The 15,510-nt window shown below is 43.3% G+C and overlaps 1 protein-coding gene across 1 annotated transcript in view; it reads left to right on the top strand.

Annotated features, from left to right (window-relative positions):
- The window catches only part of LOC124596144 (UDP-glycosyltransferase UGT5-like), a 34,718-nt gene extending 22,345 nt beyond the window's left edge, over window positions 1–12,373 (top strand). Inside the window, exon 4 of the mRNA XM_047135164.1 lies at window positions 11,906–12,373. Within this exon, the coding sequence (XP_046991120.1) occupies window positions 11,906–12,185 (280 nt within the window). The 3' untranslated portion in view covers window positions 12,186–12,373. The remainder of the gene's footprint in view (window positions 1–11,905) is intronic.
- The last annotated feature ends 3,137 nt before the right edge of the window (window positions 12,374–15,510 follow it).

The following is a 15,510-nucleotide window of genomic DNA, read 5'->3' as shown; positions in this document are numbered from 1 at the left end:
CATAATGAGTACAGAATATGAATTGAAAGTAAATCGAAGAAAGACGAAAGTAATGAGAAGTATCAGAACTGAGACCAAAGAAAAACTTATCAGAGTTGGGGATCAAGGAATAGACGAAGTTAAGGAATTATGCTCCCTGTGCATCAAAGTAACCGATGCAGACGGAGTAAGGACATCAAAAACAGACGCAGTGGCAAAAAGGACGTTCCTGGCCAAGAGAAGTCTACTAATACGAAACATAGCTCCTAACTCGAGGAAGAACTTTAGGGAATGTACGTTTGGAGCACACAGACTCTGGAAAAACCGGTAAAGGGGAGAATCGAAGAATTTGCGATGTTATACTAAAGAAGAATGTTCAGAATTTGATTGACTGAGAAGGTGGGAAATGAGGAGCCCTCTCCTCAGAATCAGCGAGGAATGGAACATATTGAAAACACTGAAACGAAGAAAGGACAATGTGATACGATGTCTTTAAGACATCTGCGAGTAACTTCCATGGTACTAGAGAAAGCAGTAGAGGAAGACAAAGAATACATGCAGCAAATAACTGAGGACGTAGGTTACAAGAGCTACTCTGAGGTGAAGAGTCTGGCACGATGGAGGAATACGTGGCGGGCTGTATCAAAGATTGATGAAAAAAAAAAGGTCAGTAGGAAGTTGGACAGTACTCGCAGAGCCCAGTTCTGAATTCTTCCGACGGGATTTTCCCAGGAAATTACAGCGTGCTCAGTCTCATTCCAAATGTGTTCGATCGGGTTCAGCGCTGCCGAATTGGGAGGCCAACACATCAGTTGGAACTCGTCACTTTGTTCCTCAAACCACCCCATCACAGTCCTGGCCTTGTGATATGGCCAATTACCTTTCTGAAAAGTGCTAGTTCCGCAGGAAAATATGATCGTCACGAAGAAGTGTATGTGATTTGCAACTAGTGTACGATACCCTTTAACCGTCACGGTGCCTTGCGAGAGCTCGACTCGACCCATGTATGCCAACGTAAATGTTCCCCAGAGCATAATGGAGTCCCACGATCTTGTCTCCGTCCCGCATTACACGTGCCAAGGACTGTTACACTGGAAGACGATGGAATCGCGCCCTCCCGTCGCGATGGTGAAGAAGGTGTCCGGATTCATCAGACCATGCAACGCATTGCGCCAAGGTCCTGTGCCTATGGCCACTTGCTCATTTCAGTTGTAATTGTCGATGCTGTGGTATTAACAATCCCACGTGCATGGGCCGTTAGAAAAGGAGGCCAGTCGTTAGGAGCGCTGAGTGCGCTGTGTATTCAGACACACTTGTAATGTGCCAAGCATTAAAGTCAGATGTTAGTTTCGCCACAGTTCGGCGCCTGTCCTGTTTTACCAGTCTGCCCACCCTACGACATCTGACATCTGTAATTAGTGTTGGCCACCCGACCCCACGACATCTGAAAGAGATTTAACCTTGGTTTCACCACGTGTAGAAGACACCCACCATAGAACTCCTCGTACACCGAAGTTGTTGAGTTTTCTAAATGTCTCCAGCCCTCCACAATCAATCCTCTCTCAAACTTAGATAGACTGTGTACCTTCCTCATTCTAGACCCACCAAAAAAGTTTTGCATCACCTCGGTTTCCAGAACCTCTGAAGATAGACATTAACTGTGGATATTGTATCACAGACACAGTCCCTTTAACTGTTCAGATATGTCTCTAAGCCCACCCAAAAATGTAAACAACCGTGGATGAGCAGCGCCTATTAGACGTAGCAGGTCCGACTGCTGATCAGTTCCAGTCATTCCACCAGGAAGGAGGTGCACGGCTCCTGTTTTTATTCAACGATGCCTAGACGGTCAATACTGCGGTTCGATTGCGTACGCATTGTTACGTTGTGCCAGGATGGGCTCGCAACAAGGGAAGTGTCCTGGCGTCTCGGAGTGAACCGAAGCCATGTCGTTCGGACATGGAGCAGCTATAGGGAGACAGGAACTGTCGATGACAAGCCTCGCTCAGGCAGCCCGAGGGCTACTACTGCAGTGGATGACCGCTACCTACGGATTATGGCTCGGAGGAACCCGGACAGCAACGCCACCATGTTGAATAATGCTTTCCGTGCAGCCAAAGGACGTCGTGTTACTACTCAAATTGTGCGCTACAGGCTGCATGATACTCAACTTCACTCCCGACGTCCATGGCGAGTGCAATCACGACACAATGGGCTTAACGACATACCGAATGGACTGCTCAGGATTGGCTTCACGTTCTCTTCACCGATGAGATATTGCATCGGGATTGAATACGAAAGGCGCAATGTCCACTTAAGTACAAAAGAAGTGACTCTTCTAATAGTCTGTGCTTTGAGCTTCTCCTGGGAGACCAGTATTGGATTCCGATGCACCACTGCAGGTTTACTGTATCCCTTGGACCTTCACATGGACCATGAAACACAGATATTGCATCGGGTTCGAATACGAAAAGCACAATGCCCACTTAAGTACAAGAGGAGTGACTCTTCTAATAGTCTGTGCTTTGAGCTTCTCCTGGGAGACCAGTATTAGATTCCGGTGCACCACTGCAGTTTTTCTGTTTCCCTTGGACCTTCACATTGACCATGAAACACAGATATTGCCTTCAGCCAGACAAACGTCGGAGATATGTTTCAAGGCAACCCGGCCAGGCTGAACGCCTTAGACACACTGTCCAGCGAATGTAGCAAGGTGGAGGTTCCCTGCTGTTTTGGGGTGGCATTTTGTGGGGCCGACGTACGCCGCTGGTAGTCATGGAAGGCGCCGTAACGGCTGTACAATACGTGAATGCCTTCCTCCGACCGATAGTGCAACCATATCTGCAGTATATTGGCGAGGCATTCCTCTTCATGGACGACAGTTCGCGCCCCCATCGTGCACATCTTGTGAATGACTTCCTTCAGGATAACGACATCGCTCGACTAGAGTGGCCATCATGTTTTCCAGACATGAGCCCTGTCGAACATGCCAGGGATAGACTGAAAAGGGTTGATTATGGACGACGTGATCCACCAACCACTCCGAGGGATCTATGCCGCATCGCCGTTGAGGAGTGGGACAATCTGGATTAACGGTGCATTGTGGATGGTGTGCCAAGACGAATATAGGCATGCATCAATGCAAGAGGTCGTGCTACTGGGTATCAGAGGTACCGGTGTGGACAGCAGTCTGGACCACCGCCTCTCAGGGTCTCGCTGTATGGTGGTACAACAGGCAATGTGTGGTTTTCACGAGCCGTGAAAAGGGCGGAAATTTGGTGTTTATGTTGTTATCTATTCTAATTTTATGTACAGGTTCCGGATGTGTGTACACAAGGACAGTGCGCTGGCTGATACTACACGCACTTTTCGTGCCTCTGACTAGCAGTCACTCCTCGCCAGTTGACTCTGCTGTGGCGTAGATGGCTTTATATCGATAGTGGGTCGGTGGTCATGATTTTCTGGCAGATCAGCGTAAATTTCTTTTAAATGGTTGGTTCTGAGCACTATGGGACTTAACATCTGAGGTCATCAGTCCCCTAGACTTAGAACTACTTAGACTAACTAACCTAAGGACATCACACACATCTATACCCGAGGCAGGATTCGAACCCGCAACCGTAGCAGCAGCGCGGTTCCGGACTGAAGCGCCTAGAACCGCTCGGCCACAGCGGCCGGCCGAACAAGAGTCCTGCACATTCTTCGTAGGCATAAAGACCGCCAATCCGCATATCACTACATCAAGGGCTTCACAGCAAAGAATTCCAAATTCGCCTGGAATACTGTTAGTGAGGTGAGTTCTGCGTCGAAGCTGGAACTTTATGCGTAGGACACTTTTTACCTATGACGCCATGTTTACAAACCATTGGAACGTCAACTTACACATTATGCACAACTAGTCACCAGAAAACCCACACTGACTTCGTCAGGTAGAACATTAACGTCACTGGAATGTCACTGCACAGTGTGGTATTGTAGGACAACTCATCGTTGTCTCATATTTGACTGATGGTATTCTTAACGGTTGACTGTACGGGTAATTCTCGAGATGCAGCTTACCTGGACTGATGGAAGATCTACTTCACTTGCGTCAGCATGATGGATGCCTTACGCATGGTGCCATGGCGGAAAGAAATGCACTAAACCAACAGTCCCCAAACCGATGGATAGGATGGGGCAGTCCTGTTCAGAGATTTCCAGCGCGTTCGACGACGTTACCACATGGATTTTTGTTCGTTTGGGGACGTGTGAAAAAATGTGGTGTATCAGCAGGTGTCAGCAACAGTGGACAAAATTAAAGCCTGTATTTCCGCTGCATGTCCTGCAATAACACCAGGAACATTGACAGCAGTGAGCCGATCAGTGTTGGAGCGTGCATAGAGGTGTAGTCATGTAAATGGTGATCTCTTCTAAAATAGGCTGTAGCGTTCCTGCTTTGAGCAATGTAACTGCAAATCGTCTTACATTTCGTGTGTTTCTGAGAAGACGTATGTTCGATTTGTAGGTACTAGTGAAAGTTTATGTAACCTTTTCAGTATGTGCAAAATTTCAGTTTTAACGTAATCATTGACATTTCTGTTTGTGTCAAGTACCTTTATCTGATTGATGTACAACTACGTACAACTAGCCTTTACTCCTCTGTTAGATCCTTGGTTACCCATTAACTATGTTAAGCCTGGCCGGTGACATTCGGAATTTATTTACTGCAACGTCTATTCCAGTACTGTAGTAAAGATCAATAAAGCACGACCGAGTAACTCCTTTCCTTGATTTTCATTGTGTGTGACTGGACGTCTGTATTGTTTGCAGTCCACTCAATTACAGTGTAAACAACAATAAATACAATGTTTGTCACATCGTAGTACGTCAATCACATCGCGATTGCGAGCTACGTGGAGTTCACACTTGCATTTTTGGATTTACAATAGCGGCGCGTGTCGTTCATTGAAGGTTCAATTTCGCTTTGCAATTTCTTGGCAGGAGGGGGAGTAGCTAATGTACTGCGATGCAGACTACGCTGCTGCTGTTTGCGTGATAAATAGTTCATTAAAAAAACCTAAGTTTGTGTTGAAAATAATATTTGGTTACATTTTAGAACGTCTCACAGTGTTTACTTTCATGAGCTCTGCCTGACATTCATCGTGAAACTCGTTTTTCACTCTATATCGTTCCAGAGATACTTGCGTTGAAACGTGTAAGTAGGCAACACTGTATATATGTATATTCTTCTGTCTATCCGTCAATGGATGTTTGCGATCACACGATGCATCTTTATATTTTTTCTATGAGCTGCACTATATAGTAGGTGACCTGCCCTTGGTGTTCTTGTCCACTGCTTTATATTGAACGAAGATGTTCTTCTTCACGCTTTTCACTTTCACCCTCAATCTCCCCCTCGGTTATCAACAGTAAAGGTATATACAGTGCTAGGAAAAACTTAATGACATGATAGATAAAGTAACATAACTTACTAATACCTAATAATAGCTCATCGGGAGTGAATGAAACTTTGGCAGTGTGTTTCCAGTGGTCTCCTAGTCGTGCACGGAAAGTTCAACGCCACATGGTGTGAAGCCGGCCTGACTATAACTTCAGGTAGGGCCAGCCACCCAACACGCAACGGAGGGAACTGGGAATGACAGTGTGTGTCTATCAGCTAGCAATTAGGGTGCTCTGTCGACATGAATGGGTAACAAAATTTGGTTGATTACACAAGGTGAACAATCTTCGGGAACCCTGAAACATAAAGTGTAATGAGTTCAGCCCATGAATTTGGTACTGCTCATAGCATTATTTCACGTGCATGGGGAGCATTACAAACCATTGGTACTGCTGGGCGAGGGAGGGAGGTGACTGACCACGGTGAGGTGTAGCAGCAGTTGACGGCTACATTGTCCTGAAGGCAAGAAGAGACAAACGTCAAATAGTGGCTGGATGGGGGTGATCCCTTTGCTCGCTGACCAGCACTTGTCATTCCGTTAATACCCGCATATTAAAGGAACCGTTTGCGATAGTGCCAAGAGCATAGGGACTGGACCAAAGAAGAATGGGGTCACTTTATCTCCTCAGACAAGAACACATTCAGTCTGACTTGTGATTGTGGTTGTATCCTCTTACGGTGAGAGGTGATGCACACAGGAACATTGTCTAACATGATAGATTTGGTAGTCCAGGGGTTATGGCTGTGGGAAGCAAATCCCTGCATGGGCGTACCGACCTCCAAACCTTTGAGCACGGTACACTCACTGGTCAAGGACTGGACCAACGAAGAGTGGTGTCACTTTATCTCCTCAGACAAGAGCACATTCAGTCTGACTTGTGATTGTGGTTGTATCCTCTTATGGTGAGAGGTGATGCACACAGGAACATTGTCTAACATGATAGATTTAGTAGTCCAGGTGTTATGGCGGTGGTAGGCAAAATCTTGCACGGGCGTACCGATCTCCAAATCTTTGAACACGATACACTCACTGATCAGCGTTATCGTGACACTGTGCTCCTTCCACATGTCCGTCTTTTCAGGGGAGCATTCGACCCTGACTTCATTTTTATGGATGAAAAGGCGCGATAACTTCGAAGAGCACAAGTGGTGGACCTCTTGGAGTGAGAGGATACTCGGCGCATGAGTTGCAGGTTCCCCTGACTTAAATCACATCACGCACATGTGGGATACGGTAGGGAGACATATATCAGCAGGTCTACAGGCACCAACGACCATCCAGCAGTTGTCAACTATGCTGGTAGAGCTACTTTCCAACCTTGTGACAAGCATGAGAGCACGCTGCAATGCATGCACTGCTGCCCGTAATGATTGCACGCCCTGTTAAAAACAATGTTCTGTATTTGGCAAAGTTAAGTTCTAAGTAAAGAAGGGAAAACAGAAAGGTCGAAGGAGTGTACAGAGGGTCTATACAAGGGCAATGTTCTTGAGGACAATATTATAGAAATGGAAGAGAATGTAGATGAAGATGAAATAGGAGTATGACACTGCGTGAAGAGTTTAACAGAGCATTGAAAGATCTAACTCGAACCAAGGCCCAGGGAATAGACAATATGCCATTAGAACTACTGACAGCCTTGGGTGAGCCAGGCGTAACAAAACTCCACCATCTGGTGAGCAAAATGGCGAAATACCCTCAGACTTCAAGAAGAATATAATAATTCCAATCCCAAAGAAAGCAGGTGTTGACAGACGTGAAAATTACCGAACTATCAGTTTAATAAACCACGGCTGCAACCTAACACGAATTCTTTACAGACGAATGGAAAAACTGGTAGAAGCCGACCTCGGGGAATATCAGTTTGGATTCCGTAGAAATGTAGGAACAGGTGAGGCAATACTGACCCTACGATGTATCGTAGAAGCAGGCCGGAGTGACCAAGCGGTTCTAGGAGCTACAGTCTGGAACCGCGCGACCGCTACGGTCGCAGGCTCGAATCCTGCCTCGGGCATGGATGTATGTGATGTCCATAGATTAGTTAAGTTTAAGTAGTTCTAAGTTCTATGGGACTAATGCCCTCAGAAGTTAAGTCCCATAGTGCTCAGAGCCATTTGAACCATCTTTGCATTTATAGATTTAGAGAAAGCTTTTCACAATGTTGACTGGATTACTCTCTTTCAAATTCTGAAGGTGGCAGGGGTAAAATACAGCGAGCTAAAGGCTATTTACAATTTGTATAGAAAACAGATGGCAGTTATAAGAGTCGAGGGCATTAAACGGAAAAATCTATGGAGAAGAAATGAAAACTTTGAGTTTCGCCGACGACATTCTAATTCAGTCAGAGACAGCAAAGGACCTGGAGGAGCAGCTGAACGGAACGGACAGTGTCTTGAATGGAGGATATAAGATGAACATGTTCTGAGGCATCAAGGGATCACCAATTTAGTATTAGAGGGCAGCGTGGAGGGTAAAAATCGTAGAGGGAAACCAAGAGATGAATACACCAAGCAGATTCAGAAGGATGTAGGTTGCAGCAGGTAGTGGGAGATGAAGAAGCTTCCACAGGATAGAGTAGCATGGAGAGCTGCATCAAACCAGTCTCAGGACTGAAGACCACAACAACAACAAGGGGATCATCATAAATCGTGGCCACTTCCGTGTAATTATTGTCTTTGAATAAAAGTGTCATTTATTTTACACTCACTGCGTATTTCTTTCATTTACGTTATGGAAAATGTTGTAGCAGTTCAATACTGTAACAGGTTAAAGCTTCATCTATGTTATTTTGCAGTGGCATATGTGGAACATTACTTTCGACCTTAAGATTTGCACATGACTGAATTTGGTCTTCTGTGAGATATATCCCAGGAATTCAATTATTCTTGTTATCTGTACTTTTAACACTTCATGCTGTTTGTGTAGTAATACATCTGTGTCAATTACTCTTGCTGCCCACGGTATTTTTATCATTCTGCCGTAAATCCGCATTTCAAAGACCTCGATCTCCCTTGCTGACATTATATTCAGTGTACAACCTTCAAAACTGTTTACTCTGACGTGAAGGTCCTGGTCTGTACTTTGTGAGAATTTTCTTAAATTTTATGAAAGCATTGCTGGAGATCTCTAAGCGAAATTTTATCTCCATATCTGATCTCTAGTCTTTACGTAGCAGCAAGGTGCTTAAACTTGTCCGTTCTCTGTATTAAGAAGCTACTAAACTTTATATCTGTATTTGTAAAAGAGTTGGGCTGTCATTTGACAATAATAAACTGCATCTTATTTATTTTAATATTCAGATCTAGATCACGGTTGTAATCTGCTACCACACTGATGAACTGTCGGATATCATCTACGTTATCAACAACCAATATCGGGTCATGAAGATAGCGACTTCAGATGACATGGCAGTAGACAGAGTAGGCAGCAGCGTCTCCTTATGCCTTTCAGACTTGCAAATTTTTCCTTATGTAGCACTGCTAGAAGATTTTTTAATGATTTTAGATGCTAAATTTGTACAAAAATATGGACGCATTTTCAAAACATACTGCGTTCGCTCATGGACTAAAATAAATAATTACGAAATATTCTCTATTGTAAGAAATAGTGAAATTATCACTCAATACTTAACATGCAAAATAACAATATTGAATTATACAGTGTAATATAACGAACCAACTACATTCGTGTATTCTGGTGGCCACGAGCTGCTGCGCACCACGTATTGACTTGCTGATTTTTCATAGTGATGCCCAGCGGTTGGCAGCAACTCCGCTTGATGAAAAGGCTGAACATTCACAAATATGTACCTCAGGTTTTACTGATTCTTTTGCAGCTAAGACACAGTAAAAGTTAATGTATTGCAATTGTAACCAGAGGGTCTTAAAGTGAAATGTGGCGAAAGAGCAGATTCGTTTGCCAGTCATGGCCAGTTAAGATAGCTACGTACACGAACTACACGTTGTTTCCGGTTATAGGAAGCAACAGTAACTGGCATTGCCAGTTCGCGAGGGCCCATGTAGTCGGAAGAATCTGCATGTGGCATTCTATGTTATTCTGTATTACTATGTGTTCCAAACAGCATAATCATGACGTATGGATTCATAGACACACAGTACATTACGTTTTACACATATGTCCTTTTTACTCTCTCTGTCATAAAATTTCTTCTAGACTCCTCTCGCTGCTTCAAAAGCTGGTATTTCAACCTTATTTTCTGAGAGTTTTAACCAATATTCTGTGGTTGATATAACTATTCCACTGAATGGAACACAATTTCGAGCCTTAATATGAGTTTCTTGGTAGATACAGGCATAAATGTTGGCAATTTCTTGTTAATCACATGCATTCAGTACAGCAGTAAATTGCACACTATCCATGGCCGTTAGACTCTAGAAATAAAGAGAAATTTGCATTGTTTGGGTGCATACATAGCCATTTAGCTATGTCGTCTTCACGCTATAACACGTGCACTGAACCCCATTGTTACAGCAAAAGTTGAGTTGTCTATGTCAATGCACTCTCCTGTGAAACCTGATTAAGTTTCTGGACAAGAACTAACAATAATTTTGACGGAGACACTACAGAAAAGTTGGTCCAGTGCTTCCATCAGTCACTACTTCTGTCAAGTGATGAAGGAGACCAAAAGTAGCTCACAATCAACGTGAGTTGCAGCCTTATACATTTGGGAAAAAGATAGATGTGACAAGAAGTTATGGTCAGTTATATTTGATAAGCATATGACCACTTACAACTATCCTTCTGTACTAAGTCAGTATATCCTGCGTAACTTTAAATTTTTCTCCTAAGGAGAACATGGCCAGAAATGAAGTCATACTAAGTTCAGTAAAAAAAAAAAATACACTACTGGCCATTAAAATTGCTACACCAAGAAAAAATGCATATGATAAACGGGTATTCATTGGACAGATATATTATACTAGAACTGACATGTGATTACATTTTCACGCAATTTGGGTGCATATATCCTGAGAAATCAGTACCCAGAACAACCACCTCTGGCCGTAATAGCGGCCTTGATACGCCTGGGCATTGAGTCAAACAGAGCTTGGATGACGTGTATAGGTACAGATGCTCATGCAGTTCATCAAGAGTAGTGACCGGCGTATTGTGAAGAGCCAGTTGCTCGGCCACCATCGACCAAAAGTTTTCAATTGGTGAGAGATCTGGAGAATGTGCTGTCCAGGACAACAGTCGAACATTTTCTGTATCCAGAAAGGCCCGTACAAAACCTGCAACATGCAGTCGTGTATTATCCTGCTGAAATGTTGGGTTTCGCAGGGATCGAATGAAGGGTAGAGCCACGGGTCGTAATACATCTGAAATATAGCGTCCACTGTTCAAAGTGCCGTCAATGCGAACAAGAGGTGACCGAGACGTGTAACCAATGGCACCCCATACCATCACACCGGGCGACACGCCAGTATGGCGATGACGAATACACGCTTCCAATGTGCGTTACCCGCGATGTCGCCAAACACGGATGCGACCATCATGATGCTGTAAACAGAAACTGGATTCATCCGAAAAATGACGTTTTGCCATTAGTGGGCCCAAGTTCTTCGTTGAGTACGCCATCGCAGGCGCTCCTGTCTGTTATGCAGCGTCAAGGGTAACCGCAGCCATAGTCTCCGAGCTGATAGTCCACGCTGCTGCAAACGTCGTCGAACTGTTCGTGCAGATGGTTGTTGTCTTGCAAACGTCCCCATCTGTTGACTCAGGGATCGAGACGTGGCTGCACGATCCGTTACAGCCATGCGGGTAAGATGCCTGTCATCTCGACTGCTAGTGATACGAGGCCGTTGGGATCCAGCACGGCGTTCCGTATTACCCTCCTGAACCCACCGATTCCATATTCTGCTAACAGTCATTGAATGTCGACCGACTCGAGCAGCAATGTCGCGATACGATAAACCGCAATCGCGATAGGCTACAATCCGACATTTATGAAAGTCGGAAACTTGATGGTACGCATTTCTCCTCCTTACACGAGGCATCACAACAACGTTTCACCAGGCAACGCCGGTCAACTACTGTTTGTGTATGACAAATCGGTTGGAAACTTTCCTCATGTCAGCGCGTTGTAGGTGTCGCCACCGGCGCCAATCTTGTATGAATCCTCTGAGAAGCTAATCATTTTCATATCACAGCATGTTCTTCCTGTCGGTTAAATTTTGCGTAAGTAGCACGTGATCTTCGTGGTGTAGCAATTTTAATGGCCAGTAGTGTACAATCGTAAAAGGGGAACAAACGCAATGATTGGTATTCAATATATCACTGAAGCAATGCCAGTCACAACGCCATTTATTTCTGTTTCGTGGAACTTTCGGTTAATTATTCTGAGGCTGAATATAATTTCTAAATCCATGTAGAATTTTAACAATATGGAAGATTTGCAGAAGGAGACGAATATACTCATACACTTTATTCTGAAGTGCCATTTTCTGATCTGTATCTTTTTTTTTCAGGTACAGGGAGAGCATGAGAACTTTGTCGTCGATATTCCGTGAGCACCAGGTGGACTCTTTGGAGCGCGCCGTGCGGTGGGTGGAGTACGTGATACGTCACAAGGGGGCCCCGCACTTGCGCAGTGCTGCCCTCGACCTGCACTGGTGGCAGCTGCTACTACTCGATGTCGTCGCCTTCCTATTTCTGGTTGCCGCCATTGCAATCTATCTTTTGTGCATATCTGTTCGCAGACTTGTCCAGTTTCTCTCAGGATTTAAAGTGAGGGTAAAAACTGAGTAATTATTCAGCTGTAGAGTCACTGAAGAACTATAACTGTGGCATTGCATCAGAGTTTGTATCTGAAATTATCTTTGATGTAAAAATATGACAATACATTCCTGCAAGCGAGTATGGAAGATAATTTCGAGATCTATTTTATTACGTCAGAGTAGACGCAAAGCATATTTGTGAGACAGTGAAACAGTTGAGAAGCTCAAACATAAAAATAATACTGTGATTTGTATCATGTGACAGATACCATAAATGCTATGGGAAATTTCCTGCAACTAATACTGACGGAAAAAATCGGATCACAAATAAATAATTAACATAGAGTAATGAAAATTCACGTTATCTCAAAGATAACTAATTCTCACGACCGTTACAGCGTGTATTTAAAGCAAATCTGATTTGCATCCTCATAGGGGGCGACGTGCATGAAATGTGAGTAGACATCATCTTTCAGTTGTAGTAACACGCCTATCAACTTTTCTTTCCGTCATACAACTCCTTGGTGCTTCGATTTTTTGCCGTTAGTATATTAAGAACGCTGTTACTGTTTGAAACTCATTTAAGGTATTGAAAATAGCAGTGAAAACATTGTAAGAGTTCTGCTATGATGGAATATTAATTTTTTCATCACTTTTTTTATAATTTAACAGACAGAGAGAGTGATGTACTCGAAGCCATTAGGAGGCAGAGTTAGTATTACATACTTTAGTATTAATATTAAACATTTTAACTATTTTTGAACAACGACAGTTAAGACTATCATGAAATTAGATAAAGAAATAAAAATACTAGTTTTTAGCAAGAATATGACCCATACAAATGATTAATTTGTGTTAGGAATGGCAACCTGTCTGGATGCTTCCCAGTGGGGGAAATTGGTGGAACTAGTGATGAAGAAGCCGTCTGTGTCAAACGGCAAAAAGTGCCTGTGAGAGTGGAACAAGCACGAGGCAGCAGGACAAAATGCGATCATTTAAGACATGTATCATCTAGGGTAACGATGATCAGACATATGTTATTGTCGTGGATAGTGGTGGCTGCCGTTTCCACAGCAGCATAGAGAAAGGACATTACCCCCTATCTTGATGATGGGAGGGTCTTTTAACTACTCACATCTGAGTCGTCATGGTTCATAGTTCCACTGTATTACGCGAAAATCAGGTTGATTAATACTGTCTTCCTACTATGTAAGTAAGACTCCAACTAATTTTTTGTCTTTTTGTAACGCAATTGAGATGTTGAATGCATTGGTTCCACTTATTTCCGAAATAGCTGACGGCAAACAATGAGCAGGTAGGTTATCTGCAGAAGTCGACTCGCCGAACACAGCACTGAGAAGACACCGCAAAGTAAGTGATATTTCACACAATCACAAAACTGTGACGAGAGAAGTGTGTGAAAACTGAACTCTGCCCCATTTTTAACTGCATTTTCTGACTAAATAACTCTTGTAATCTAACTTTCAATCTTGATAACAGGAGACGTTCAATCATTTTACTGAATATATAGTGCCTCTTGTTCTGAAATTAATTGGGATTAACTTCTTCTGAGAAGCAGAGTATTATCTTTGAGATATGTTGTCTAGTGGGTTGTACATAGTTCTAATGTTGATCTGGAGCGGCGGGGTAAGTATTAAAAATATTACACTTAACTGTGAGAGGCATTTGAGTGGCTGCCCTTGTAGACCCTACCCATTCAGCTGAAAACATAGAAACAGCACTGAACAGCGTATGCTAGCGACAGAAGCCTGAAGAAATTTAACTGCATATGGACGTTACGTGAGACTGCGTACGTCCACCTCGTGATAACGTTTTATCTACAAGATTGAGCGTGCTACATAATTGCACTTGGCGCCATATCGTAAGAAAATCCGACTGCCAAATTATTGTTGAGATACTAAAAACAATTTTGTAACATTTTATCACTTAGTAATGTCAGAAAAGTTCCACTAGACGTAGCCACGGCAGCACATGTTATTTCAATAAAATCACAACAGTGACAGGATGCAGCTCTAGTGTTATGTTATACCCCGATTTTTATTGGAACTTCAAAAAAGAAACGATATTTGTATCAAATTTATACGTAGTTTGAAAATATTATGTTCATAAATTTCTTATAAACTGGATAGAATTAATTAAGATGAAATAAAATCTGATAACATGTAATTATTCAGTGAGGATAAAATTTAGATGTATGTATTACCATGAGATAAACACTGTCGTTGACCAAACTAGATTGTCATTTAATTCTTGACCTGTAGACATCCCTAGTTTCTTACCACTACCAGTTACGTTATTTTTAATATGAGGCGTTCTTTTAAGTAAGTACCGTTTTGAAATTAAAAAAAGACGTGCTAAGATATCTCAATAATTCTATTTTACATGAAAGCCTGTACCTGAATCTACGCACTGACGCCATTGCAGTCTGATTCTTCCTTGTTTACGCTGTGTAATGAGTGTTTGAGATGCCTCCTATAATCGTGAATCCCGCCGACTGTGAAGTACGAGCTGTTATAAGATTTCTTAGTGCTAAAGGCCTAAAAGCGATCGATATTCTTCGTGAGATCTGTGCAGTGTACGGAGAAAACATTATGCGTGAAGGAATTGTAAGAAAGTGGGTGAGAGCATTTAAAGATGGCCGCACAAATGTGCATGACGAACAATGGAGTGGGCGTCCTTCGGTCGTTAATTAAAGTTTGGTGCAGGAAGTGGACAATAAGGCGAGAGAAAACAGACGCTTTACGATTTCCTCCTTGCGGGATGAGTTTCCTAACGTGTTTTGTGTGGCATTGTGACCGAGCATTTGAATTACCGAAAATTGTGCACACGTTGGGTACCGAAAACGTTAACGGATGTGCACAAAACCAAACGTTTAGACAGTGCATTAACTTTCCTTGAGCGGTACCACAACGACGGTGCTGATTTATTACGCCAAATTGCTACGGGCGATGAAACGTGGGTGACCTACGTCACACCAGAATCAAAGCAACAGTCCGTGGAAGTTGAGCAAGGGCATTGTTTTGCTGTAAGACAATGCCCGTCCGCATGTGGCGAATCAGACCAAAGATCCCATTCCATCTTTTCGACGGGAAACTCTAGATCATCCTCCGTACAGCCCTGATCTTGCGCCCAGTGACTACCAGCTGTTCCTGCACTTGAAGAAACAAACACCTGGGTGGTCAGCGTCTTCAAGACGATGACGAAGTCAAAACAGTGGTGATGCAGTGGTTAACAAGTCAGGCGGCAGACTTCTATGGGGAGGGTATTCAAAAACTGGTACAACGCTATGAAAAGTGCCTCAATATTGACGGAAATTATGTAGAAAAGTAGATTAA

This window comes from Schistocerca americana, chromosome 2, assembly GCF_021461395.2.
Source record: "Schistocerca americana isolate TAMUIC-IGC-003095 chromosome 2, iqSchAmer2.1, whole genome shotgun sequence".
Lineage (NCBI taxonomy): Eukaryota > Metazoa > Arthropoda > Insecta > Orthoptera > Acrididae > Schistocerca > Schistocerca americana.
The sequence above is the reverse complement of the archived record's forward strand: the minus strand, read 5'-3'. Positions and strand labels throughout refer to the sequence as shown.